This window comes from Castanea sativa, chromosome 11 (genome assembly GCF_040712315.1).
Source record: "Castanea sativa cultivar Marrone di Chiusa Pesio chromosome 11, ASM4071231v1".
In the NCBI taxonomy this organism is placed as follows: domain Eukaryota; kingdom Viridiplantae; phylum Streptophyta; class Magnoliopsida; order Fagales; family Fagaceae; genus Castanea; species Castanea sativa.
In genome coordinates this window covers 38,821,181-38,847,281 of record NC_134023.1, presented here as the reverse complement: position 1 = coordinate 38,847,281, position 26,101 = coordinate 38,821,181, and the positions used below count along the sequence as shown (strand labels likewise).

The following is a 26,101-nucleotide window of genomic DNA, read 5'->3' as shown; positions in this document are numbered from 1 at the left end:
CTCCACAAAACCAAAAGTTAAGTGGAAATCCTTAAATCAAAGGTTACCTCTATAATTAAGCATAATTAAGAGTACTTTTTTTTTTGGACAGGAGGGACAGGTGGATTCAACTTCTCAGCCACAATGAGTGGCAAAACAATGTCCTAAGATTCCAATATTTTCTTTTTTAGAAAGTTGGCCCATATAGTCATATACTAATGTATTTTTAAACTGATAAGATCCCTTTAGAGGCATAAGATAAGGACACAGACCATGGTCTCTACTTTATCTATGGTATAAACGAAGCAAACAAGTTACAAACTAAATGCAGAGAGAGAGAGAGAGAGGCAGCCTGAAAACAATATTCTAGGATTGGATACAACAGTCTAAAGCTCTTTGCATGGTTACTAGGTGAAGCTAGCCAAATGGGAAGTAAAGAAATAGTAGTGCTTTTCATGTTACTCTCCTACCTTTATACTTTTGCAACTTCTAGTCCTCTTCAGAAGGCCTTGCCTTCTTCAGGTACTCTTTTCTATCTTTGTCATAGGTTTCTCAGATTCTTCTCTTACCTTTATATTTTTCATATTCGGAAGAACTTTCCTTCTTCAGGCTATTTTTAGCTATGGTTTATGGTTTGAATTAGAAACTCTATTTTGATTATGATGGTCATTCGACCTGCAATTCCTCACATCCTTGTCACGGATTGCACTTTGAGACATATAATATAAGTCTTTTGCTACAATCCCGTATTCATATTCAAAGTACAGTCAAGAAAGGATGAGTTTTGCTACAAACAACTTTTTTTTTAAGCTGTTATTGATTTCATATCAGACCATCACTTAGACCACTTTATTGTCTGCCATTGACAACTTTTCCCCTCAATCTCTAGTGGAAAAAATGTGTACTTGCAGACTTATTGAGGAAGGAATAATACAAATAAAGTACAAGCTTCCAAATTAGATGTGATTGGTTTAACAGAAATGAGGCTGGCTTCCAATTAAAGTACACAGTCATAATACAAATTAAAGTACAAGCTTCCAAATTAGATGTGATTGGCTTCCAATTGACACGTACAGAGTCATATGCTTTTGTTATTTTCTCTCAAGAATTCCAATTCCATGGTACCAAGGAATCAGGCAGAAATGCACACTTTTCTGTTAAAAATGGGTTCTTTTATGGTGGTGCTTAATACATCTAACCTTCGTATAATGGGAAAGTTCAATGGATTCTGGTAAATTTATTCTTTTATGGTTGCAGGGGCGAAGCTATGATGAAGGGTGGGCCCCATGGCCCCCCAACAATTGTGAAAATTTTATATATATATATATATATATATATATATATATATAATTATTTTAATATTTTTTAAATTTAGTCTACAAAATTACTGCGCACTTTTGGTGCGATTATCACTTCATAAGTATAAATGCTTGTAGAGTGTGGGGGTAAGGGTTAGGGTTCAAGTCTCTAGGAAAGATCTTTACACACATATACACTTAGATTAAGTTAGAGTAGAAATTCTATCTTGTATCAAAAAAAAATTTAGTCTACAAAAATAAGAATTAGTTTCTCTAAATATTTGAATTAGTCCAATGATACTCTTAAAAAAACTAATTGGTCTAATAGTTATAGAGACATAACTTTATTTTTCTCAATTCTATTTTTTATTATAAAATGTGTTCTTATATTTGTTAAATATTTGATAACGTTTGGCATTAACCATGTTTGAATTTATCTTTTTTAACCTGTTATGTGGTGATTAACAAGACATTGATTCATTAAAAAAATAATGTCACTAAAACATAAAATGAAATGTCTTTTTAGTTGCCACATAATGGGTTAAAGCAAGATAGCTTTAAATATGTTCGGAGCCTAACTTGTTCCTCTAAGTTTTAGATTATTCATGTTTTTGAAAATTTTATTAGTTCAATTGAATGATTCTTTTACTTGCATTAGAATAAAATTTGATAACTTGTATAGAAAATGAAACTTTTTAAGAATTTTACTATGAAAATAGTAAAAATGAATTTTATTAATTTTATGAAAGATCGCCATCAAACATAATTTTGATTGAAAGTATTAAGCTTTTTTTTTTTTTGTAGGTGTATATATATAACTTATCAAATAAAAAAGTGTGTGTATATATGTGTGTATACAATAAAAAAAAGTATGTGTATATATACGTGTGTGAGGGGTTATCTTGATAGATATATTAATGCTACAACTTGGCCCCTCAAACAAAAATTCTTGACTCTGTCCTGTATGGTGGTGCTAAATACGTCTAACTTTCGTATAACGGGAAAGTTCAAAAGGCATACCTTGGCAGAACAGACATACGCTTTATAAAAGTGCCCTTCAAAAGACAGAAACACCATAAAACCCACATTAGAGGTTGACTTTCATGAGCCAAAATTAAAGAGTAGGAATCCCATGTCTAGGAAATTTTATTATTCTATAGCATAATGGTACACAAAACACTGAACCTAAAAAATTTCTGTTATTCGCCTTCAACTTTAAGATATTACACTGTTTTGGCGGAAAGACTCAAAGGTATCAAAAGTGAAATTATTTTTTGGTCATAATTGGAACTTTGAATCTCCCAATGACAACAAATTTCGGTCTCCGCATTGAAAAAAGGCTCTTATATTGCTGCTGCAAAAAATTCCAATGTATACGCATCAATATTCATATGAGCTATTCAATAGTAACTAAGGCTCTCTTTGTTTTCTAAATTTTATATGTAACTTTTTAGAATTTCACTTTTTCTTACTTTTTAAGTATAAATATACTTCAACATACTTTAAGCAAAAAGCTAAATAAGCTAATTAAGAAGTTTTTAAAGAGAACGTATCCCTGCTAATTGAACAGCGTGCAGTGCACTCATAAAAATTTCAAAATATCTCTTGTGCACCATTAGTTGTCTCTGCAATTAGTTCTCACTTTTATTCTCTTTAGGATAAGCAAAAATTCATCATTACGAAAATGCATGATTTTACAATGTTCTTAACTACGTAATCAGGGAAATTTTTTGATGAAACCATTTTTCCTTCTCCATACAACCTAAGTTTGGAAGCATTTGTTATCATTATAGACTTATCAAAAAAGTTTTGGAAGTATTTGTTTCCACCATCCTGCTATGCAAAACAAAACTTAGCTATACACTAGTACTACTACTCCACAAGATAAAGATGCTTATTTTCTTCAGTTTACAAATGCACTCAATAGTTTTTGAACTTGCGACCTCACTTTCCACCTGATAGATCTTGACAACACAAGAAAGTGTTAAAAATACTTTAATTAGTAGCAAAAGATTGAAAGTAATAGGAGTACAAACCTAGAGGCTAGAACAGAATGCTGTGGTACTCTGATGTGAACGGAAAATCTTAGGAGAGCAAACTCATGACCTGGTAGTAGAACTGAAAAAAATAAAAGTACAGCCCTAGAAGAAATTCAGTTCAACATTTGATTAATAATATGAGAGCAAGCCAGGTTGATTTCATTCAGGTTAGAAAAATTTTGCAATTCCAGCCAAAACTCTTGGATTGCTTAATTAATGCAACATTAGCATTTAAGATCAACTAGAAACATAGGCTGACAGAGAACTAACCCTTCCATCAAAAAAATTGGTGGCTAGAACTACGTGCTCTACATTATAAACTGGAAGCCAGTCAACTAATCTAACATCCTACTTTGTATCCAAATGTATTTGCTATCCCTTTTTAGCTTAAGCTTGAAGCACACAAAGGCTTGCCTCTCTGTGATGCCATTGATAGCATGTGTCAGTAATAAAAAACTTCAAGATCTATTTATCATCATAGGTTTGATTTTATTTTTCTTTCCCGTAATTGTCCCCTATGTCAAACGCAAAGCCAGCTCCATGAAGAACCTTTTGGCATCCATCTGTTCCCAATCAAGTTCGAGGCAAAGTCCTTTCATGACACCTTTTCCAAGTATTGGTCTATGCTAGGTAATTTCTAATACTTTTGCAGATTCTCTGCCGGAAACTCACTTGGGAGCAAAAGTTGCACATAGACATGACAGCAGTTATATTGGTAATAGTGGAAGAAGTGCTATAAAACATAGCAGGAAGTTTGAACATGCCGCTGGTGGTGGATCCGCTGGCGCTGGTGAGAGTGGACATAATGGTGGGTCAAGCTCACCTGCACAAGGAGGTAGAAATTTCATCCCTGTATATGTAGCAGGTGCTGCAAATAATCGTCAAAACCATCACCGTGGATCTGCCAACTGCAACCAATACTCCATAGGAATTTCAACCTTGGTTGCAGTGACTGTGGGGTCTCTCATTGCAAACTTTTATTTGCTAAAATGAAGAAGATATATACGTTGCTTCTACTTTGTTTGTATGGGTTGTTTGCTGTAAGCTTTTTAGATTAATGTTTTGCTGTAAATAACAACCCTGTATTGTGTTGACTTCGGTAACTGTTTTTCGTTTGATATCTTAAAATTATGCAGATACAAGCTTGTTTGCATGTATTAAATGCATTTGCCTTGTTTAGATCAATGCTTGGTGTTGAAGGGTGCAAGGCAAAGATGTTTCCAAAATAAATTATACTCATGAATCCTGAGAGACGAGGAAAAACAAATACCAGATGATTTTTGAAGGAGAGTGTGTGCGTGTGAGCATGTACTCTTATTTGTCCATGCAAGTTCACAAGCACCAACAGGAGTTTGTGTGTGTGAAAGAGAACGGGGGAGGCGGTGCTAGAGACCAGAGGATAGATAGAATAATTAGTATAATGACCTTGCTCATTTGTTGGCTTCTTTCAATTATGAGCATAGATTGAATCTTGGACTGGACGCTAGGAAGATTTTTCTACAGAGAGATGATAATAGAAAGTAAAAATGAGAACACCAATGAGCCCCAAGTCAAATGACATTCCAAATTGAGTGAAGAGTAAGGTCGCAGATTCAAAACCCACTAGATGCATAGGTACCTTATAAATAAATAAAGTGAAAAAAAAGAGTACAACCAAGAATTCAGCAGCTCTAATATTGTTCAGAAATTTTAGATCTTGTCGTATGAACCTGCGTTTAGCCGTGTTGAACACTCTAGCAATTTAATGATTTAATCATTATAACTAATCAAGCCTTGTTGAGGATCTATAAAAATATATACTAATATGCGTAAATGTGCGTGTTTGTGCACCAATTTGTTCAATTAATATGATACATGGGTCAAAATGTATTTTAGACGATTTGTTTCTGACTGCATCAGTGATATGCATTAGCAAAAGACTGACTTAAAAAGAACGGTGCCATAGATGTAGGGATTTCTTCGTGTAGAGAGTATAGATCAAAACTGACCTAAAACCTTAATGGCATGAGCATTATGGTTATTTTACTAAAAGTCCAATTATAGTTCATCTTAGCCATCCATGTGTCCATGAAGATCATTAAATCTCAGCCATGCATCTGTTTGAAGAATATTCCGAGTATTTAAGGACAATTTGGGAAATAAATGGTAAAATGTCCTTGAGGTATTGGCAGAGGCTGAAGGCAAACCTAAGGTCAAGACAAAGGCTCAAGGACTTGTTGCACTATGTTGGCAAGAAGAAGAGTAGGTCCACATGCAAGGACCCAATGTTGTGTACACTGGCAAGATGAGAGGTTGGATACAACAAAGAAAAAATTATCTTATGAGATGGTCTTATAAGACATCTCACAGCATAAGTGGGTCTCACATGTTGTGAAAGAGATGTCTCATGAGATACCTTCTCCAAACAAAGGTGAGTGAGGGGTCGCTGCTATAGGTTATAACGAATGTACCCTAATACAAAGACTGAATTGTGCACCACTACTCGGCAAAGAACGGCGTGGCAGAATGCCAAGGAATTTGTAATAATATTATATTTGCATCCAATGAGAGCCTTACACCTATAAAGGGATCACTTCTCCCCTTAGCCTGTAAAAGGGAAAGGGTTGATCTCCACAGACACAAGTTAACTAAGAGCTAGAGAGCACAACACACTCACTCCCATGGCTCATTGTGCGCATTATACTGTTCTTGTTGCTTGTCATATTTCTTCAAGTAATATGGTGGCTGGAAGTAGAGTTCTCTCTATTTCAAAACCATGGTTTTTCAACCCTCGTGTTCAGGCAAAGGGGTTTTCCATGTAAATATCTTATGTCCTTTCTGCTATCGCTTTCCACCAATATTTGAGCACGCCAACAACAATTGATCACATTGACACATCAGGGGCAACCAAATATATGGGTAGTCCATTAGCTTAAATCCACTACCACGTACACTTCAGTACCACTAACTGAGAGAGGTATTATTTATACAACAATCTACCCTTTGTAATACTATTCCATAATAGTTCAATCATATTATTAAGCCAATTCCCGCTTCATTAGTGTACATCTAGCACACCTGGAATTCCCTATCTATTCTGTATATAGGTCAGTAAAATTGCATGTGAAGGCATAATCTTACAATCATCAAATTGAATCCAAGATATAAGTTACCAGAAAATGTGAAAAATGTGACGAGTTAGAAATGAGTGAGTTGCTCAAGTTTGCGCGCTTGGAAAAACTTGCAGCGCCCTTTACCACTTGATTCAATTTCTTCGCTCTTCCTCTTGGATGAAGTTATCCCAACATTGCTTAATTTCAATTGCCTCTTGCCATTACTACTGCTAGAACCATCTTCATCCATTTGATCAGATTCCCTGTGGAAACAACCATAAAACTAAAATCAAATGAAAATTGACATAAAGGATTCAGGGTGGAAAAGGGGGTGTAGGAATGGTTGTTTAGAAACTGCACAAATATTGCACCAATGCATAGTTATCAAATTCTCAGTATCATACTGATATCAATATTTCATTAAAACACAAGATTACTTCATGTTCACAATGATGAACATGACATAACCTAAAATAATTATGCACAAGAGTAAAGTGATTCTATAATCTAAAAGGGAAATGCTACTTGAAAGACCACACATTAAACCAATCAAACTGCTAGTTCAGAAAGAGCCTGTTGAAGTCTCAGATAATCCACAAAGGTATTCATCATGAAATTGAGCACAACTAAAAAATACTTGCTCAAGAAGATCTTCTGATTGAACATGAGGTTGACACCTTTTAGTCATAGCTATGCCCCTAGTAAAATCTCCAGTAGCGAAAGAGAATAAAAAAAAAGGACAAACAAAGCTCCCATAAAGGGTAATGTTATGAACCACCTGACTTACTTTTTTATTTTTCAGAAAGACAGTTCTTGATAGCTGTTTTTTCTAAATTAGGTTAACTTCAAAACAACGCTTCAAACAGCACAAAGTGAAAATTTTTCTTTTTTTGGCAAAGATAATCAAATAGAAGGGAAATGAAGTAGAAGATACCATGAAAGTACATTAAGAAAGTTCATCATTCAAGTGAATTATCAAATCAAATAATTTAACACTCCCAAGGTTATGCAATTGGCCACCAACAGACGACAAGGTTGCTAATTAAAAATGGGATGCTCCAGAACTCTTAAGGTACTCATATGTTTGCACAAGAAAGTTTCTAACATTTGTCAGCTTTGGCTCAAATCAATAAAGGTATATCTGAAGTTCCCTTGCTTGGCCACAGAGAGAGAGAGCCTCAAGAAAATAAAATAAAGTTCTTGGCTCAACTCAATAAAGGCACATCAAGAAAGTTCCTATTGTTTTCTCATTCACTCCAAATGTAAGATATTAAGAGTTACAGAAAATGAATTTCCTATTAAATGGAAAATATAATAATGTTAAGTCAGTCTTCTATTGCAAATCAATAAGGAGAGAAAGAAAGAAAAAGAGCGGGGGTTGATTGAGTTGATGCCATCCTTGATCAGTCTTTAATAAATGATAGAAAGCAATATGAGTAAAAATCCAGTGTCCTATATAACTTCTAGACCTGGCAGAAATCTAAATATCTATATGAACTATAAAAGAAACCAGACTAACAATTAATGACTTTAGTTGCAAAGGAACTCAGCAAACTCAAGCCTGGTTAACCATATACAGGCTTAGACCTAGAAGTAAGTATTCAGTGTAGAAGGATAATGAAACTGACACTACATTGCTAAGGAGATCAAGAGTCGTTGCACAGGCTGCTGGATCCTAATCAAGATAGTTAAAGAGCCCAATAATGCCCTTCATCAATTTATAGTTACTGGAGTGTAGGACATCCTCCACCGTCTTTAAATATCTTGCTGCTGTTATCTTTGATGTCATATTTTATTTTTATTTTTTAAAGTTGCATGGTATTCTTTCACTGCTTGTGCTGACTTCTGACTATTCTGCTTGAAGCCAGACCGATATAGCCAAATTTATACTCTGGCCTTGGATTGGTTTTGGAAAAAATAGGTTCTGAAGAAACTGTATACGGCTTCTTACAAAGTATGTCAATAAAATCTGTATTTAATCTTTTAATATCACATCACCCTAGAGTCAAAACAATTATAATAGAATTAGGTATGCCTTCAGAGTATCAATCATGTGTGATCTAGATTATAGAACAGGTAACAATACATATGGCCATTGACAAATGGTATATACATGTGCAGGTACATGCTCCAGATGAATTAATGCTAAAATGATAGAATCAGAAAATGCCAAGAGAATGGTAGAAGAGGACTGACCATAAGACTTCAACAAGGTTTTTGAAGTAGGGAGTGCAGGTACCCCAACTAAAACGGACCAATGACGGGAATCCAAAAATAGGGTGTTTGTGATTCTCTAACCAGGCCTTGGTTTCAGGATCTATAAATGAAAGCAACACCAGATTCCTCATACTACAATAACATTCCAATAGTAACAAACAACATATAGAATAGAGAATTAGAGCATTTTTCACCTCCAGGGTATCCAGAACCAAAGTTTCTTTGGATGTTATCTGCTGTTTCATCAAGAACCCAGTCTCGCACAGCTCTATCTCTTGTGACCTGCATGATTGAATGAAAGATAATATCAGAAATGGTCAATGTATGTTTTTAAATGGGAGGTAATTTGGAGGAGGTAATAACCTTTGCCACTATGCTTGCTCCACTCACAACTGGATAAAGACTATCAGCCTTCTTTGCAACCACAAATTTGATAGAAGGAAACCTTTCAGACAGTTTTGTTCTGTACTTCTCAGGATCCCCCACTGTATCCACATAAACCTGAAACATATGCATGCATAGATGTATTCCATTTTTATAATGGCATCATTTAAAGGGGTTGAGCTGACCCCACAAAATTCAAAGAATAAGTGTCAACAGAGCACCCTGTTTTTTTCTTGGCCTATATATATGTTAAGAAATCTGTAATTCGTTACTACATCTGTTTCTCAGGTTAGTAGATTAAAATTATAAAAAGAGAAAAGCAAAGGAGCTCTGTGTTCTTGAGGCCTTGAGGCAACAATAAAGAATGCTTACTACCAATAGCATTTTGTTTGCAGTACACCACTCCCTAGTTATTTGATTTTTAATATTCCACAAAATGGTATGCATCCCCCTCATTCTACATAATTATTTGATCATATTCTATCATTTACCCCCCTTGCAAATGTCTGCGAATGAAAAAACTCATTTGAATTTTGATAATACATCCAGTAGCTTAATACTAGACAGATAACTTAATGGCACATTGCAAAGTCCATACAGCATCCAGTCACTTAGTCCTTGCTATATTTGGTTCAATATATTTGATACAGCCATTGAAATCAACATACTTGTATTAAGCAACAATGAATTCACAAAAGTTGTAATGACATTTACCTCAGTTAGAAGAACTCCCAAATTTAGTACCCTAACGACGAGGCCAATTGCAGAATCATGTGATATTTCGTTAAGATTTATCTTATTCCTAAACAAACAAACAAACAAACATAAATCAGTAGAAACAACAAACTATTAGAAACAGAAAACTAAAAATTCAAATATTCTTTACTAACTTCTTTAGCATTTTAGCTGAGAGCTCCTTTGGATCTATCACATCAACAGCCCATCCAATTGATTCATCAGCCTTTAAATTTTCAAATAATTCCTCCCTCTTCTCTTCTTTTAGTGTCTTTGAATCTGCAAAGAATAAAACAGAAAATCTAATCATTGAGTGGGACGTGATTTCTAAAACCATATTGAATGGACATGCAGTTCATTATTACCATTGTTATCTAAATTCATAATTGAAATACATAGGTAGAAGTCAAAAACTTTGGGAGCTGCTTTTTCTCCTTACATGATAGCGCTACAGAACAGCTGTTAACTAGACCCTTGCAGGTGAAATAGTCATTTTCACAATTAAATTGACATTAAAGAAGGCATCCAGAGTTATTTTTTCTTTCCCCCCATTTTTATTGGTAAGTTATGCATGAACCTAGTGGGTCTTGAACCCACAAACTCATCCTCCAACAAATGATTATGGAAGAACAAGGTGTCAATTGAGCTATATCTCATTGGTTTAATTCAGCCCTTTGTTATAAAATCAGTAATCATGGCATAAATGATTCTAAAATGGGCAGAACATCAAGTGAACAAAGCACCTACTTAGTCTTGCAGACCCCTAGCTTTCTTGTTGTCAAGGAAGTGAAAGTCACATGAAATACAAACCAATAATCTTGAAGAATGTTAAAGAGAGTCATAAATAAATGGAAGATAACCAAAGAAAATTTAAAACCAATAATCTTGAAGCTATATATCGAGTCAAATGTCAACCAACAAAATCTTGAAGCCCAACTTAGGTTGGTTAGCTATATGGTTTGCAAGCATTCATCTCCACGGTGATTACGTGCTTTCTATATCAAAATACTTGCCTTCTCTACAACAACAACAACCAAATCTTAGTTCCAAAATCTTGGGGTCGGTTATGCATCCTCAAAAGACTATTCATGGTTGGTCACTCGTATTCTTTTGCGCTATTCTATAACTCATTGGCTATGCTTAATTTGTGATTATGACTACAACTAAACAGACCTCATTAGAAAAAAATTCAAAGAAAAGAGAGCTTAAAACAAGTAAAAGCATGGATTGCATAATTAAAGATCATGTCTTTATGCGCAATTAGAACGATCTGTGGCACGTAAAAAGTACTTCTTCTTTTTTTGGGTTATGTAGTCACTACTCTATTCTTAATCCTGTAACAAAGGAACTTTCATCTTTGAAGACAAGATTGATATTTCCAAAGTCTCACTACAACTTATTTGTGTCAACTTCAGTCTAATTAATTAAATATTAATGTGTAAATTTGATCCTATTTAAAATGAATGTCAAAAATAATTCTTTTTTTTTTTAATTAACAATTTTAGATAGTGCGTTCTTCGACTTCACAATACTAAAGGAAAATCAAAGACCCAAGAAAGCACAACCATTACTTTTCTACCATAAATTAAAATTTATTCAAAAAAAAAAAAACCCATCGAGAAGAGTAGAAGAAAAACCTGCAAAGTTCAAGGAGGAAAGAGTTTTCTGATAGGAGAGAGCACAGTACAAGCAGCCGTACACCATGGGTCCTGAGAACATGAAAAATGTTTTCAAAAAAAAAAAAAACAAACCACAAATTTATAAAAAAAGAGAGAAAAAAAGTGGGTTGTGAAGAAAAAAGGTGAAACCTAAAACAGGGCCTCGTCCAGCTTCGTCGATGCCCATAATGCAAGGCTTTGATGCCCATTTCGGCACACTACTACCCTCCTCCGATCCCATTTTTAGTCACTCTCAGTGTCAAACTCACAGTCGCCACTACCTCACTCTTTCTCTTTCCACTCGGACACCAAAAATGGAGCCTTTTCTATTTCCCGCCACCAAAGCAAAGCAGCTAAAATGTTTTGGCTTTGGCTTTGGCTTTGGCTTTGGCTTTGTGCGCTTGGACCGGCAGGAACTTTCGTGTGATACTTAATTTTTAATTTAAATAATTAATATCAGTACTTTAGGGGTGCGGCTTTTTTCCTTGTGATACTGGACCGGCTGCGATTATCAGGGCATGCTTAGACTTGGGCTATTGCCTAAGGCCTACTAAAGGAAAATTCCAAATTTTGGGATAAAAATTGATTTTTTTTTTTTCTAAATAGGGATATAGAAAAAAAAAATTAGTTTTATAATTTTTCTCTTCTTTTAAAAATTTCAAAAATGCTAGAGATAATATAACTTTAAATTTATGGGTCTTACAAATAGAATAATGCTATAGTTATAAACTATTTTACAATATTTTTACAAACTATTGTTATGGCCAACTTTTTATTAGCTCTCATCTAGACCCTCCAATAACATCACTTTTTTCATTTATCTATAATTATTCACCATATCATCTGTAAGGGCACATTTTGCTTAGAAAGCCCAAAGGTGAAAAGGACTAAGACCCATAGAACCCAAAACAATGAATTTATAGAGAGTATGCTATAAACTAAACTCCACAGTAATCACAGTAGGCTAAATGATACTTGAAAGCAAGAATAAACAGTTCAATGCAAAGAAATCCTCCTCGGCAAAATCCGAGGATGGTAGTTCTTCTATATTTCTTTCGGGCTTAAGCACAATTACAATTCTTAAGTATACAGTAATGTTTTTTCCTAGATTATCTGATGATCCATTTGTACTGGAGATTTCCTTTTTTATATTCCCCTGTTTTACTTCATCTTAGCCCTCCACGTGTAGATCAAATTGTTGATGTTGATCCATTTCCCATCAACACTTTCCTTAAATCTTTATGGATAGCTGTAAGGCTGCAGGTCCCTACTCAAGTATCACCTCCACATTAATGCAGTCAGATTGTTAGCTGCAGAGTATTTAATACGGTGATAGCAGCTTTCTCCTAGATATTTCCTAGCTTTCCTTTGTCTTATCCCCGTCTGATACTTATCCTTACCAGTATGATTGTCTGGTGTGTTATTCCTGATGAAAGGTCGGAACTTTAACCCCTACTCTGCTTAGTCAATGAGGTATTTCTTCTTGGACTACACTCCCATCACTTTGCAACCAAACTTCTTCCGTAGCTTTCTAATTTATACGTCATTGTTAATGTTCGTCTGTCCTCGGATGGCTTAATATCCTCGGACATGGCTCACGGCCCAATATCCTTTTCTGGGACTTTTACTCCTATATCATCAATTTGTAAAATTTGTTATAAAAGAATTTGTGTATCTAACATTTTCCCCTACAAATATATGTGTCGCTAATCGCAAGAAATAATTCAGATAGGAAATTGCCAGAAATATTATTAATTTTACTTAAAAACTTTACAAACTGATATGACAATTAATATAATATATGGACGTCAATAACCTATTAAATACATTTTTGAATTATTTTTTATGGTCAGTGATACATCTTTGTAAGCCTCATGTTGTAAAATTTATAAAATCCTTAACATCATCCATTCAAATACTTGTTTATTATCTTCTTAAAGTGTCACTAATCGCATTCATTTCTACATCGTTTGGAATATTTTTTTTAGTAAAATTTGTTATAACTTTAGCATTTTTCCAAAAAAAAAAAAAAACACATTACAAAATAAAAGGAATAGATTTTTGTTATAAAAAATTTATGATATTAAATACTAGTTAAATATTATTTAAGTGATAAAAAGATGCCACATTTAAATATATCACCTTAGGCCTCTAAATTTGTTGGCCCTCCCTTGGCGATCATGACACGTGTCTGAAAATATACACGTGTCATGATCGCAGCGGGTCCAGTGCACTGGAGGCACTGGATCGAAGCCACGCCCATATTTTAGTATTTCTGTCATCAACTTAATTTTATCAACCATTAATCCAAATAAACAAAATTTAATTTTTTGATAATTCAATAATCAAAGAAGAAAGTGATTTCAATCCTAAACATCTTCTCAGATTAAGATTAAAAAAAAAAAAAAACTGTTGACATTTTTTTAATCATTTAAATCTTTGTTTTTCTTTGGGGAATTTATGAGTCAAGAGTTTACTTCACTTCAATATATATTCATTCAAGAAAGGCAATGAATTTGAAATATTAAAATAAAAAAATGACAAGAAGTCAAATTAGTGATGACAAAAGTTTTTCCAAACTCCAAACACTCTAAACAAAGTCTCCCCAAAGCCTACTAAATTCTATTAGTTTCATTCCAAACTCATCGCATTTACTTTTGGATTGTAAAATAAACTTATTAGGAACCAAATTATTATTTGTAATTTATTGATAATCAAAATTATATAATTTTTAACAATGTACCACTGATGAATCTATTTTTGTAAGGTCATAAATGAAATTCATTCTATCCAACTCAAATAATATAATTTCAACTAATATAATATAATTAATGATAATTAACTTACATTTGTGAAAGGGTAAAAATTTGGTTGTTATGTTTACTATAAATTGGAATTTGGAAAAGAATGAGTTAGTAAATTAGCTCATTAAACAAACTTTGACTTATTTAACAAGAAATTAAAATATACAATATACTTTATTAATAAGTTCAAATTCGATTCATATTTGAAATAGGGCAAATATTAGGTCCAATGCACTACATCCATTGTAATAAAAAAGCATATCCACTCCATATCACTATTATAAATAATCTAGTACATTAGGAAAAAGTATATAGTCTTTCTAAAACTCCAACTCAGCACACATGTTGTGTTTCTAAGACCTTTGATTTGATTTGATTTTTTTCTTTTTATGAGAAGGCCTTCAAAATAAAATAAAATTGTCAATTTTAAGTTTTTAATACACGATTCCGCTAGTTTACAGCCGTACAAATCACATGGGTCAGTCTTCCAAGGCCTTCAGGCCTTTAAAGGCCTAAGCAAGGAAGTTGCATATATTTAGCCCAACTTTGAGTGGGAGAAAAAGTTTTCTTTTCTTTCTGGCAAAAATATGATTTGAAGCCCAAACCTCACCCCACTCATGCTGGCCTGGGAGACAAAGAGTTAGTAGAGAAAATACCCATGGAACAAGGGGAGTAGTTCAATTTATATTTTGAAAAGGAGTATATGATACAGTTAGCCCAACTTTGGTGGGACACAACAGAGTTGGAAGAGAAAATACATATGGAACTAGGAAACTAGGGGAAGCAATTCAATTTATTTATTTATATTTTTGAAATGGAGCAACATGACACAGAGTCCAGACTCTAGACATATAAATTTAGCTAATTTCCTACAAATACATGCATGATCTTGAAATCACTTCCACCTTTTATTTATCCCCATCAACTTCAAAAGGTACCATTCTATCTAAATTTAATTCAACTTCTGTACAAGCTCATTTTCAATACGTATTCCTCGAGAGCATAATGACCAGGTTATGTAACATCAATTCAACATCATCGCATCCCTCTCCTGGTCAACACCACAGCAATTCCAACCACCCAAAATCCTTCTAAACTACAATACCAGACTCTACATAGTATGCCACAGGCCACAGGCCATGCCAGCATCACAAAACTATACCATTTTTTCAACTATATAAGAAATGAAAAAAGATAAACGCTCATTATTTCTACTTTATATGAACATGATATATCCAGTGTCTTATTCCTGCATATATATATATATTATCAGAGACAAAAATTGGATCTTAATCAACTATCAATTTTAGCGTGGAGGCTGTTCGTTCTCTGTCATTGCAGCTAATGAACAAGTCCAAGTATTGCATAGCTTCACGAGGGAGCAGACCTTCAAGAAGAAAGTTAAACAAATGTGAGTGAGTCCCTTGCATGACATCCAAACACTGCTCCAATACCCTCTTCTGCTGCTCCTTATTGAGCTCCACTGCCTCCATGAAGGGTAGTAAATCTTTGTCCTCCTCCATGAAGTGCTGTTTAGAATTCTCCTGTGTCACAGTACAAGATACGAAGAATCCAAATTAGCACCACATTCATAGCATAGCACCAAAGGCAAAGTGATTGTGGTTGTGAATCTTTTCTTGCACTTCAAGTAAAAAAAAAAACTAAATAGGATTCTTCACCGGTGTAAATCATGTCTCATTATAATATTTGAGCTTTTCATTGGCAAGCATTGTCTAGTGGATCTCAATGCCACTATGTATAAAGCAGTCCTCACCTGCAATGATTTGAGCCTAGTGGAAAGGTTGGAGAGGGCCTCTTGGTAGTCAGGGCTCCCTGAGTCCATAACTCCAATAGATTTAATGCCTTCTTTGATACCATTCATAATGGGTAGGTCCCTTGCATGTTCCTCGTTTGCAGCTTTACACATTCCTGCATCATCATGATTATTTACAAGTATCTTTAGTAAGTGCTTTCCTTAAAAAATAAGCTACTTTCACCCCCCCCCCCCCCAAAACTTTTTTTTTTTGGTTACATGACAACATTATATTTCTTTTATAATAATTCTTTCCCTCTTTGCTGACAAATGAAACATTACATAAATTAAATTCCAATTATGCATTAACACTAGCATGATCTCAAGGAACTTAGATGAATTGATAGTTACCATAGAATGAGAAATGTAACGTCTTTGATTGCTTTCACAACAAAATTAACATTTTAGTGTAAATAATAAGCCTTTTGTTTTCATCTTAATTTGGTGGGATAGCTCCAAATGGGAAGATGCCAAAGCAGGTAAAACAAGTACATGGGAGGGTCCATCCTCTACTAAAAGATAAAGTTAGAGAAATGGGTGCTGCTCAAGTTTCCAAACTCCGCTTTATTAGGAGGAAAAGCACCCAACCAGACAGGGTTTTCAATTATTCTCTCAGTAACTTTTTTTGATAACCATTCTCTTAATAACTTAAAAAAGAGATAAGTCTTACAATTTATGTTTAAGCTTTTCCAAAAGATAGAATTTATAATCACATGGACTAACATTTTATTTTTAGGTTAACCTTTGATCATATACAATTAAAACAATAATAAGACCATAATGGAACCAAATGAGTAGCTCAATGATATCAATTAATTATGATTATGTTTTACCCTTTCTCAAAACTAAACCCCTTCCCTTCATAAAGTTTCATGCATGTAATCATATAATGGATAAGTCAAAGTTTCACTTTCTAATAAACTAATATAAGGTCGGTTTCAATTAGCTTAACTAATGATAACCATACAATAACAAAAAACAAGAAGTTTTAAGTGTAACACGTAGCTTTTGATATATAAACATATAGAATTCCCGACAGCATTATAAAATTCAACCTTTTTAACTCGAGCACCCGTTAACTATAACCAATTAAAACTTGACACGTATTCATATTAATTAACGGTCCTTAATTACCTCGATCAGCCCTCTCCAAGATCGGAAACACGACTCTCTCCTCCATCTGAGCGTGCTCCAACAACACTTCCAACAGCTCCGAGTAGCTCCTCGCGAGCTTCTTCATCTCCATGCGAGGGCTCCCAACCGTCGGATCCACACTCCCCTTCCCTCCACGCGTCGCCAGATCCTCCACCCACCTCACCAGCCTCTCCACGTGCCACGTAATGCTCTTGTGCTGCAACGCAATCGCCCTCACCACCAACGGCGTCGTTTCCTCCTCCTCCTCCTCCTCCTCGTCACAACTCCTCACCCCCAGAGGCGGGTGCGGGAACCGCGCGTCGATGTAACGCAGAACCGTCTCGCGCGAGCCCGACACGGTCTCGGACCCGATTTGGAGAACCGGCGCGTCGGACCCGAAATTCGGCGTGTCGGAGGGGATGAACCGGACCGAGACGCCCTTGTGGAGAAGTGCGAATCGGAAGTAGGCGGCAATGACGCTGGTCGGCGAGCCGTATAATCGGACGGTCGAAGATTGTGTGGAGACCACAGCGGCGGCGGCGGCGGCGGTAGCGGCGGTACCATTGGTTGTGGTGGTTCCGTTGAGGATGACGTCATGGGGGACAATCTCGGCCGTCGATTTCTTCGACTTTTTGCGAAAGCAATTCCACTTTTTCATCGTTAAAATGCGCGAGCGAGCCAGCGAGAGAGAGAGAGAGAGTGAGTGTACGAAACGAAGGCGTTTAATGGAGGAAAGAGATGGGGTGGTTGAGAAAGGAATTGAAATTGGGGGGGTTTGATGAGAATATAAATAGAGTAGTTGGAGCAGCTTGTTACGAAAGGGACTGATTCAACGGAAATAGGAAATATAGAAGAGAGAGAGAGACTTATTCTGACTCTCTATATATATATTTCTTTGTTTCTTATGGGAATGACAGTGGTGCAGAGAGTAGTAGATAGCAAATATGTACTAGTAAAAGCTAACGCTCCGGAGGGCTCGCTCTTTTTTTTTTTTTGTCTCTTTCTTTTTCTACTTCCCCTCGGATTTTATGAAATTCCCACGTCAATTCAAAATAATATATAAAAACTGGACGTTACAAAATTTGGTTATATTACTCAATTATATCTTTTTCTTATAACTTTTTTTATATCTTCTATATTTGTAAATTTTTTATAAAATTAAAAATTGATAATTATGTTATTAATATATTGTTTAAATTATAAGTTTTTGTAATTTAAAATTATGTATAAGATTAAACGTATAAATCATATACTAAATAATATCGGATTAACACAACTTTTGGTGTGGATTTTAACATAAAAAAATACCATTTAAATGTTAGATTTTCAAAGTATTTAATAATATTTATATAACTGAAAAGGAGATTAACTACTTTGTAGAAATTTTTTATAAAAGTATTAACCAAAAAAATTGTAAATAAATATATACATTTATTTATTTTGTAATAGGTCATCATCAGATGTCAAGTTGTCAACATGATCTTCTCAAGAAAAAAGAAAAAAAGAAGAAGTTGTCAACATGTCAAATCCTAATCCTCCTCCTAAACATTATCACCAGATAAAGGGATATGATTAAGTAATAAAATTTTCTAATATAGTATATAATCAGTACTTTTTTTTTTTTTTTTTGCTAGAGTTTACTGTGTATTCCTATTATCTTACTTTAAGAGTGTGTTTGGATACTACTTATTTTGTTAAAATTAAAAAATTATTGCTAAAAGTACTGTAGATAAAGGTAAAAGTTAGTTGAAATAGTTCAATAGGACTCATGAATAGTTAGTTGAAATAGTACAATAGAACTCATGCATAGTGCCAAAAAGTGCAGTGAGACCTATAAATAGTAGCAAAAATAAGCTAAATAGTGAAATAATTTTCACTTTTCATTCTAACCCAAATGTACACTAAATTCCAAATATTTAAAATTTAAATATTTGATTGATAATATAATTATTAATTTTTTATCTTTTGAAAATTTTTCAAACATGAAATATGTCAAAAGAAAATATAATTCACATTTATTAAAATCTATATTAAATAAAAAAACATATGGAAAATATAGAATTACAAACTATTTTGTAATATTTTTTACAAATTTTTTATGTGGTTGGTGAGTGAAAAAATGATGTTAGTAATAGGTTCAGATAAAAACGGGTAAGAATTGACATAATAATAATTTGTAAAAATATTGTAAAATAATTTGTAATTATAACTTTACTTAAAAGATATTAAGTAAAATTATAACCAAAATTTGTCTTTATATATATATATATATATATTACAACTTAATTGGTCCACTTTTAGTGATTTCCATTTTCCTGTAGGTCACCATCACCTCACTTTATCATCCTTTATAACTTACACCTAATATTTTGTGATGTCTGGTCTAGAATCATTTGCCATTGAATTTTTTTTTCTTATTCTTTACAGAATTACAGGCATGGAAAAACAAAATTTATGTTCAATCTGCCGGCACTATTAAATTGTAGTCTTTTATTGCTAATAGCTACGGTACTTATTATTAATTCATAATATAATACTAACCGATCAAACAACACAATATATATATATATATATATATATATATATATATATATATATATATTTCATATTAAATTTCATCATACTTTTATAAATAGTACTTAGATTAAAATATGTGTATATTGAAAATAGTTTGGATAGATTTTTTTGTTTTTGTTTTTTTGAGAAGACAGTTTGGTTAGTTTTTTTTATTTATAGGTGTTCCTACCAAAAGAAACTTGAGATATATTGGGAGGCTGATCCTAAATGAAGACAAACAATTGAAAGAGAAATAGTAAAAGAAGCAAAGAAGTGGCTTGGGAAAATGATATGCTGGGTTTGATTACTTGATATGGATTTTCGGTGATACTGCTTGCAGAATGGGAAAGAAAGAAGTGAAAAAAAAATATTTTAATAAAATAGTGATAGAGGATTGAGGCTTTTTTTTTTTTTTTTTTTGGTGGTAAAAAATACACTAGTTAAAGTAGTAAAAGTGGAGTTTTTAAAATTAATTTAGCTAAAATTGTATTGAGGCTGATACTAATGCTCTTACATCTATCTTCTAAAAAAAAAAAAAAAAGTAATATCTATCTACTTTAGGATGGAAAATCTATAATTCTGGAGATAAAATGTCATAGTATGAGATTTTCGGATATTGTAAGAAGTTATTATAAACAATAAAGTGATGTTAGTGATGAATTAATATAAAAATTAACAATAACCTGCTATCTTATAAATTGTGAAAACAATTATGAACAATATTGTGTCGATAGTATTTGCTTTATTTAAAAAAAAGAGTGTAAAGAATTTTTATTCATAAACGTAAAATGATTGTACACTATTTGGTAAAATAACAGCAAAACAAGAGGATAGGTCCCCAATCAAACATTAAAAATTTAACATTACAACAAAACCTATCATGTGATAAGGCCATTGTTGGGTTTTGTGGAGCCTAGTTATATTTGATCAAGTTGACAATCCGACCCGACCCGACCAAAATAATGTTGCATGGTTTTTAATGGGAGATTTTTTGAGGCTTAGTCCATGGAGCGGAGGTTTGGGCTGTTCATTGTTTTCTCATAAAAATTATTCACTGTTTTGTGCATAAACTGTTTTTAGCATTTTGCATATAATTATTTTCTGCTCAGCATTATTTAAAAAAAAAAAAAAATTTGGCCTGTTTTATAGCCCATTATGAATCCTATGCGCAGGATGTAGAAAACGCAGTTTTTGTGATTAGGGTTTTGTGTAGTCGGTTTTGTGAGAGAAAAAAAAACTGTAGCCGCACTTTGTATTGTTTCCCTGATAATAGTGGAATTCTTGTAACTCCGTAGACGTAGGCAAATTGCCGAACCATGTAAATACTGTCTTATGCATGTAATTATTTTCTTTAGCATGTGTTTTCTCTATTTTTTTTGTTTCTTACAGATTTAGGAATTCGTGAAAATTCCACAACCTAATCACTCTATTTTTATTAAAGTGGCCATGCAGGGTCATTGGGCAGTAGCCAATGGCCATATTGCAAGGGAGCACAACAATTACTCTTATGATTTCATTATTTTCTAAGTAATATACAGTGACTAGAGATAGAGCACAACAACTCTGTGCTCTTCTCTCCATTAAACACTCCATTAGCAATAGTACAATCGGCCATCGATTCATTTTAATGGCACCAGATGTGTGGGTAGTTCACCACATTCATGGTTTCAAAAAAAGAAAAAGAAAAAGAAGTCCCTCTTCTTTTATTTTACATTGGGTCATGCTAACAAATGCCCTTAAGACATTGGTTAACAATTTATTTTACGAAAGTTTTGACACCACTTTTATGGGAAATGAAAAAAAACTGTCAAAATATTAATTTTTTTTTTCCCATAAAAATTTTCTTTAAATTGATTATTAACTAATGTCGAGCATTTCTTAACATTTCCCTTTTAACTTTTAGTAAACAAACAATCTGCAGAACAAACCCAAATGCATTCATAGTAATAAATAGATGGTATACAAGTATGAAAAGCTTTTGATTATTGTTAGGCTTTTATTAATTCAATTATAGGATTAATAATCCAATCCACTCATTATTATAGTAATTATGGAGACGTTTTTATCATAATTATGTTTATATATAGACTTATATGTTTTGATATTATATGATTTGGTTAGATTTTAACGAAGGATTTAAATATATAATAGAATTTAAAATCATAAAAAAAAATATATAATAGAATATTTATGTGTAAAATTATGATACATCAAAAGTTTAAGTTGCAAAATATTATAAGGTCAATAAAAAATCAACCATTTCATTATTATTATTATTATTATTATAATAGATGGTATACAAGTATGACATGTTAATCCTATTATTGGTTTTGAGTTGATTTATTTGTATAAAGAGTATTAGAAACTTTGTGAAAGTTAATTTTATTTATCATAACACAACAGTGTGTTTGGTGATTATTATGGAAACTTTAAATCAACCTTCAATATATATATATATATATATATATATATATATATATATATATATATATATTTTTTTTTAAGGGAAAGCTTCAATATTTTTAAAAATTCTTCTTCCATTAGTTTTAGAATCAATTTACTTTGTGGTCACTTTTTGTTATTAAAAAATAAAAAAAAAATTTCAATTTATAATGCTCATTGTCTGATGTGAAACTCTTAACCAATTGGAATTCACAAATATTATGGTCAATGCACTTGATTGAGAATGATTTTATTTGTTCTAATGGTACTTTACTAGTTTTAATTTTTAATTTACACTTCTCAAAAACGAAATAAAATAAAATAAAAAAGCTATGCAATGTAGTTTAAGCTCACTAGCCGTTTTAAGGGGGCGAAGAGACTTCACTAGCCGTTGAGCCGTAAGACTGTGAGAGCAAATTTGGGTTGACGTAACTTTAGGACAAAATGGAGCCTCGTTTCTTTGATCATGAATCATAAATCATAATCATCGCCACGCTCCAAATTATAACGCTTTCACACGAAACCACGTATCATTATCATTATCATTAGCTAACTGACTTTTTTGAGTTCCCAACAAATTCCAAGTCTTTTACGGTCCCCCATGAGTTATACACATTAGCTAATTATTGGAGGAGTCACCTTTCAATTGATGTATAATTCATAATGAAAACAAAAACTTGCATTAAAAAAATCATTTTTTTTGGGTTTGTATCATGAAACTTATAATCTCTCTTTCTTTTGAGAAAGTAATATTTCTTTTGTTAACAGATAAAAACGTACAATTATTAAGGGTTTTATTAAGATGTGCTCAGACATATATTAGAGAGATAGCATTTTGATGAGTTCATCCGTTTTTCTTTTTTAAAATCCACCCAACTAAACATTTTAAAAAACATTTTCTTCCCCCCCTTTTTTTTTTCTCTTCTCTTTTACATCTTCCTAAAATTTACCCAACCAAACAAGCCCTTAGAGAAGAAATCAAGTATATAATTGGCTAGATTAATCTACACATAGACAATTGCGAAAGTCCCTTGATATTTTTTATTTTTATTTTTATTTTTATAGAATTAATAGTTCCATTTATAGTCTATATAAATATAAATAAATAAATAAATATATATATAGAATTTATATTTTAAAAATCTAATCGTTAAATTATATATTATATATGTTTTTAACATGTATACCAATTTTCATGCCAATTGGATGTAATTTGCTATTTGATTCATAAGCTCATCTTTTATGCATTATTTTAAAATTCAAAAACTTGAATTTAAACAATTGATTGATAACATAACTATTGATCTTTGATCATCTATAAACTTTGTAAGTATGAAGAATATACAAAGATAATGTAATTCAGCGATGAATTTATCAAAATTCACATTTAATTAAAAAATATTAGGTGGTGTAATATTACTTAAACCCGACCCATATATATATATAGAGGAAGTTAAAAAGTTGTGAATAATGTTAAAGATACAAACTATTTTACAAAAAAAATTACAAACTACTGATGTAGTGAGTGATTATCATTGGTGAATGAAAAAGTGATATTAAGTGTGAGCCTAATAAAAACCAATAAGAAGTTGATCACATCAATATTTTGTAAAAATATTGTAAAAAAGTTTATGTATGTAGTATTACTCAAAAGTTGTATACTTGTGGGGAATCAGTTTATAGGAAAGTGTTCTTGGAAATTCCAAATCTAAAATTAAACCCTCTCTAACACCTTTAATTCCACAGTAATACTTGTTGAATATCCTACGTTAATCAAAAAACCAACAATCCATTTGCTTAAATGATTTCCAAGGATATCGCCAATTGCCAATTCCCGAAGTACCAGGAATTCTTTTGAAATTGCCATTTGTATTTAATTCAACACTTTAAGAAGATGAGAAATTAATATTTATATTGGGAGGACTTCTGATGTGGTCCTCCCTAACCAATGAGATGATGTCATTTATATAAATGTATGTATGAACTTCTTAATCAGCACAAGAAATAAAAAATACTAAATACTAAATGATGTCACATTTGCATAAATAACAACATTTTATTAGTTAGGAGGTATTATCGCATCAACAATTCTCCTAATGGATCTAATAATCCTTGTTGAATATCCTACGTTGATCAAGAAACCAACAATCCATTGGCTTAAATGATTTCCAAGGATATCGCCAATTGCCAATTCCTGAAGTACCAAGAATTCTTTTAAAATTGCCATTTGTATTTAATTCAACACTTTAAGAAGAAGAGAAATTAATATTTATATCAGGAGATTTCAAAAAAAAATTTATACCGGGAGGACTTCTGATGTGGTCCTCCCTGACCAATGAGATGATGTCATTTATACAAATATATGTGTGAATTTCCTAATTAGCACAAGAAATAAAAAATAAAAAATATTAAATGATGTCACATGTGCTTAAATAACAACATTTTATTGATTAGGAGATAGTATCACATCAGCAGTTTTCCTGATGCACCTAATAATTTCTCCAAGAAGAGGAGGAGTCTATAAAATCTACCTTGATTGTTTGGTATGCGGAACTCTTGTTAGTAAGCACAATAATAAAAGTAACGAGTAGAATGGATATTAGTATCGGCAGCGATTATAAATAAATGGCACCTTAATTGTTGAAAAATCAGTTTATATCGCGAGCTAACCAAATGTTCCAAAAGAGCAAAAATAAATTATTAGGGTCAAGGAATTGAAATTGGGATATAATGCGTATCTTATCACAGAACAATAATGATAAGTTTGAACTTTGAAATTATTTACTCCTACATACAATTTCATTGGTTCTTTACTCTATTTTAAAATGTCTCAAAGCCAATAGTCATAAGCCAATTACATCCTTCCTCTTTTGTGGGGGTTTAGAATCTTTAGATCCATGGGTAGAACTCATTATTTGTGTTTAGCCTCACACACAGAAAACACCCTCAAGTTGTAACCATATTTTAAAACTCAATAGACATAATTTTAATATCTTCCATAATTTATTAACTTGTATCATTTTATAAAAATTAATAAGATTACCAAGGTTTCCTTTAAAAATCAATTTCTTAAACACAACCAATATAAATGATGAAGAAAGTGCATTCTACAAATATGGCATCCAAACATTATCAATTTCCACTTTTCAAATGAAGGGAGCAATTTACTTATAATAATTTTAAGCTTCTCTTAGAAAGTGATACTCCATTGATGACCCCAAAATAAAGAGAGAAGTATTAAATAATCACACAAATCCTAATCCGAAATCAAATAAAAAAAAAATTTAGTCCTTCAATGACTGTTAAAGGAATTGCATTTTGCTCTTTCTTTTTTATGTTGCACTAAATAATGGAATATGATTGATCACCTTAGATAGTTCTTTAATGGACATGGAAACTGTAAATGTTAGGATTTCTAAGTGGTCAAAGACCTTAAGAAATGTGAGACAAGTAAGATTAGTGCTCACATATGTTGTGAAAGACAGTAGGATCTCTGCAGTAACATTTATTCCCTTAGCAGAAGTGAAAGTAGAATGGGGCCCGGCATCAAAGTTGATTCTAATCCAATCAATTGGAGGAGGAGACCAATTCAATGCCAGATCAAATGGGTGGGAGGATCAAGCAGAGAGATATTCTGAATAGGCTCTGCTTACAACTTCACAGCATCTTTTCTAGGATCAGGTTTGTGACCAGCTAGGATAATTTGGTTCCTTACTCTCCAAATGATGTCAAAGAGAATTGAAGCAAACAAAGTGAGCTCTTCTTTGACAACCTGCAATTTCCGACGAGGGAATATAACATATTTCACAATGTCACTTGGGAGTCAAGAACCCAAGATGGTAAGTGATAAAAAGTGCCAGTCTTAGAAGATCTAATGATATTGAAGATGTGTTCGGCTGTTTCTTGGCATTGATTACAAAGAACCCATTGACACCCAAAATATGAAAGAA

The 26,101-nt window shown here is 32.7% G+C and overlaps 3 protein-coding genes across 3 annotated transcripts; 1 reads left to right on the top strand and 2 right to left on the bottom strand.

The window, feature by feature from the left end:
- Positions 1–212: 212 nt before the first annotated feature.
- On the top strand, positions 213–4,501 carry LOC142614884 (uncharacterized). Its single transcript, XM_075787529.1, has 2 exons — positions 213–501; positions 3,969–4,501. Exons 1-2 carry the CDS (start codon positions 405–407, stop codon positions 4,307–4,309), a joined length of 438 nt encoding a protein of 145 aa, XP_075643644.1. The 5' UTR covers positions 213–404; the 3' UTR covers positions 4,310–4,501.
- A 1,777-nt stretch (positions 4,502–6,278) lies between these two features.
- On the bottom strand, positions 6,279–11,825 carry LOC142615208 (ribonuclease H2 subunit A). The gene is made up of 8 exons (XM_075787919.1): positions 11,553–11,825; positions 11,382–11,453; positions 9,900–10,023; positions 9,724–9,811; positions 8,989–9,126; positions 8,820–8,907; positions 8,605–8,725; positions 6,279–6,671 (listed from the first exon to the last, which is right to left on the bottom strand). Exons 1-8 carry the CDS (start codon positions 11,641–11,643, stop codon positions 6,494–6,496), a joined length of 900 nt encoding a protein of 299 aa, XP_075644034.1. The 5' UTR covers positions 11,644–11,825; the 3' UTR covers positions 6,279–6,493.
- A 3,144-nt stretch (positions 11,826–14,969) lies between these two features.
- On the bottom strand, positions 14,970–18,071 carry LOC142614993 (uncharacterized). The gene is made up of 3 exons (XM_075787636.1): positions 17,154–18,071; positions 15,981–16,135; positions 14,970–15,750 (listed from the first exon to the last, which is right to left on the bottom strand). The coding sequence occupies exons 1-3, from the start codon at positions 17,809–17,811 to the stop codon at positions 15,496–15,498; spliced, it is 1,068 nt and encodes a 355-aa protein (XP_075643751.1). The 5' UTR covers positions 17,812–18,071; the 3' UTR covers positions 14,970–15,495.
- Between the last annotated feature and the right edge of the window lie 8,030 nt (positions 18,072–26,101).

Coding starts and splice junctions, on each gene's coding strand:
- LOC142614884 (XM_075787529.1), top strand. CDS start 405: ATGGGAAGTAAAGAAATAGTAGTGCTTTTCATGTTACTCTCCTACCTT. Junction 502..3,968: donor GAAGGCCTTGCCTTCTTCAG/GTACTCTTTTCT, acceptor ATACTTTTGCAG/ATTCTCTGCCGGAAACTCAC.
- LOC142615208 (XM_075787919.1), bottom strand. CDS start 11,643: ATGGGATCGGAGGAGGGTAGTAGTGTGCCGAAATGGGCATCAAAGCCT. Junction 9,812..9,899: donor TCAGCTAAAATGCTAAAGAA/GTTAGTAAAGAA, acceptor TTGTTTGTTTAG/GAATAAGATAAATCTTAACG. Junction 8,726..8,819: donor TGGTTCTGGATACCCTGGAG/GTGAAAAATGCT, acceptor TTTCATTTATAG/ATCCTGAAACCAAGGCCTGG.
- LOC142614993 (XM_075787636.1), bottom strand. CDS start 17,811: ATGAAAAAGTGGAATTGCTTTCGCAAAAAGTCGAAGAAATCGACGGCC. Junction 16,136..17,153: donor CTTGGAGAGGGCTGATCGAG/GTAATTAAGGAC, acceptor ATGATGATGCAG/GAATGTGTAAAGCTGCAAAC. Junction 15,751..15,980: donor CTAGGCTCAAATCATTGCAG/GTGAGGACTGCT, acceptor ACTGTGACACAG/GAGAATTCTAAACAGCACTT.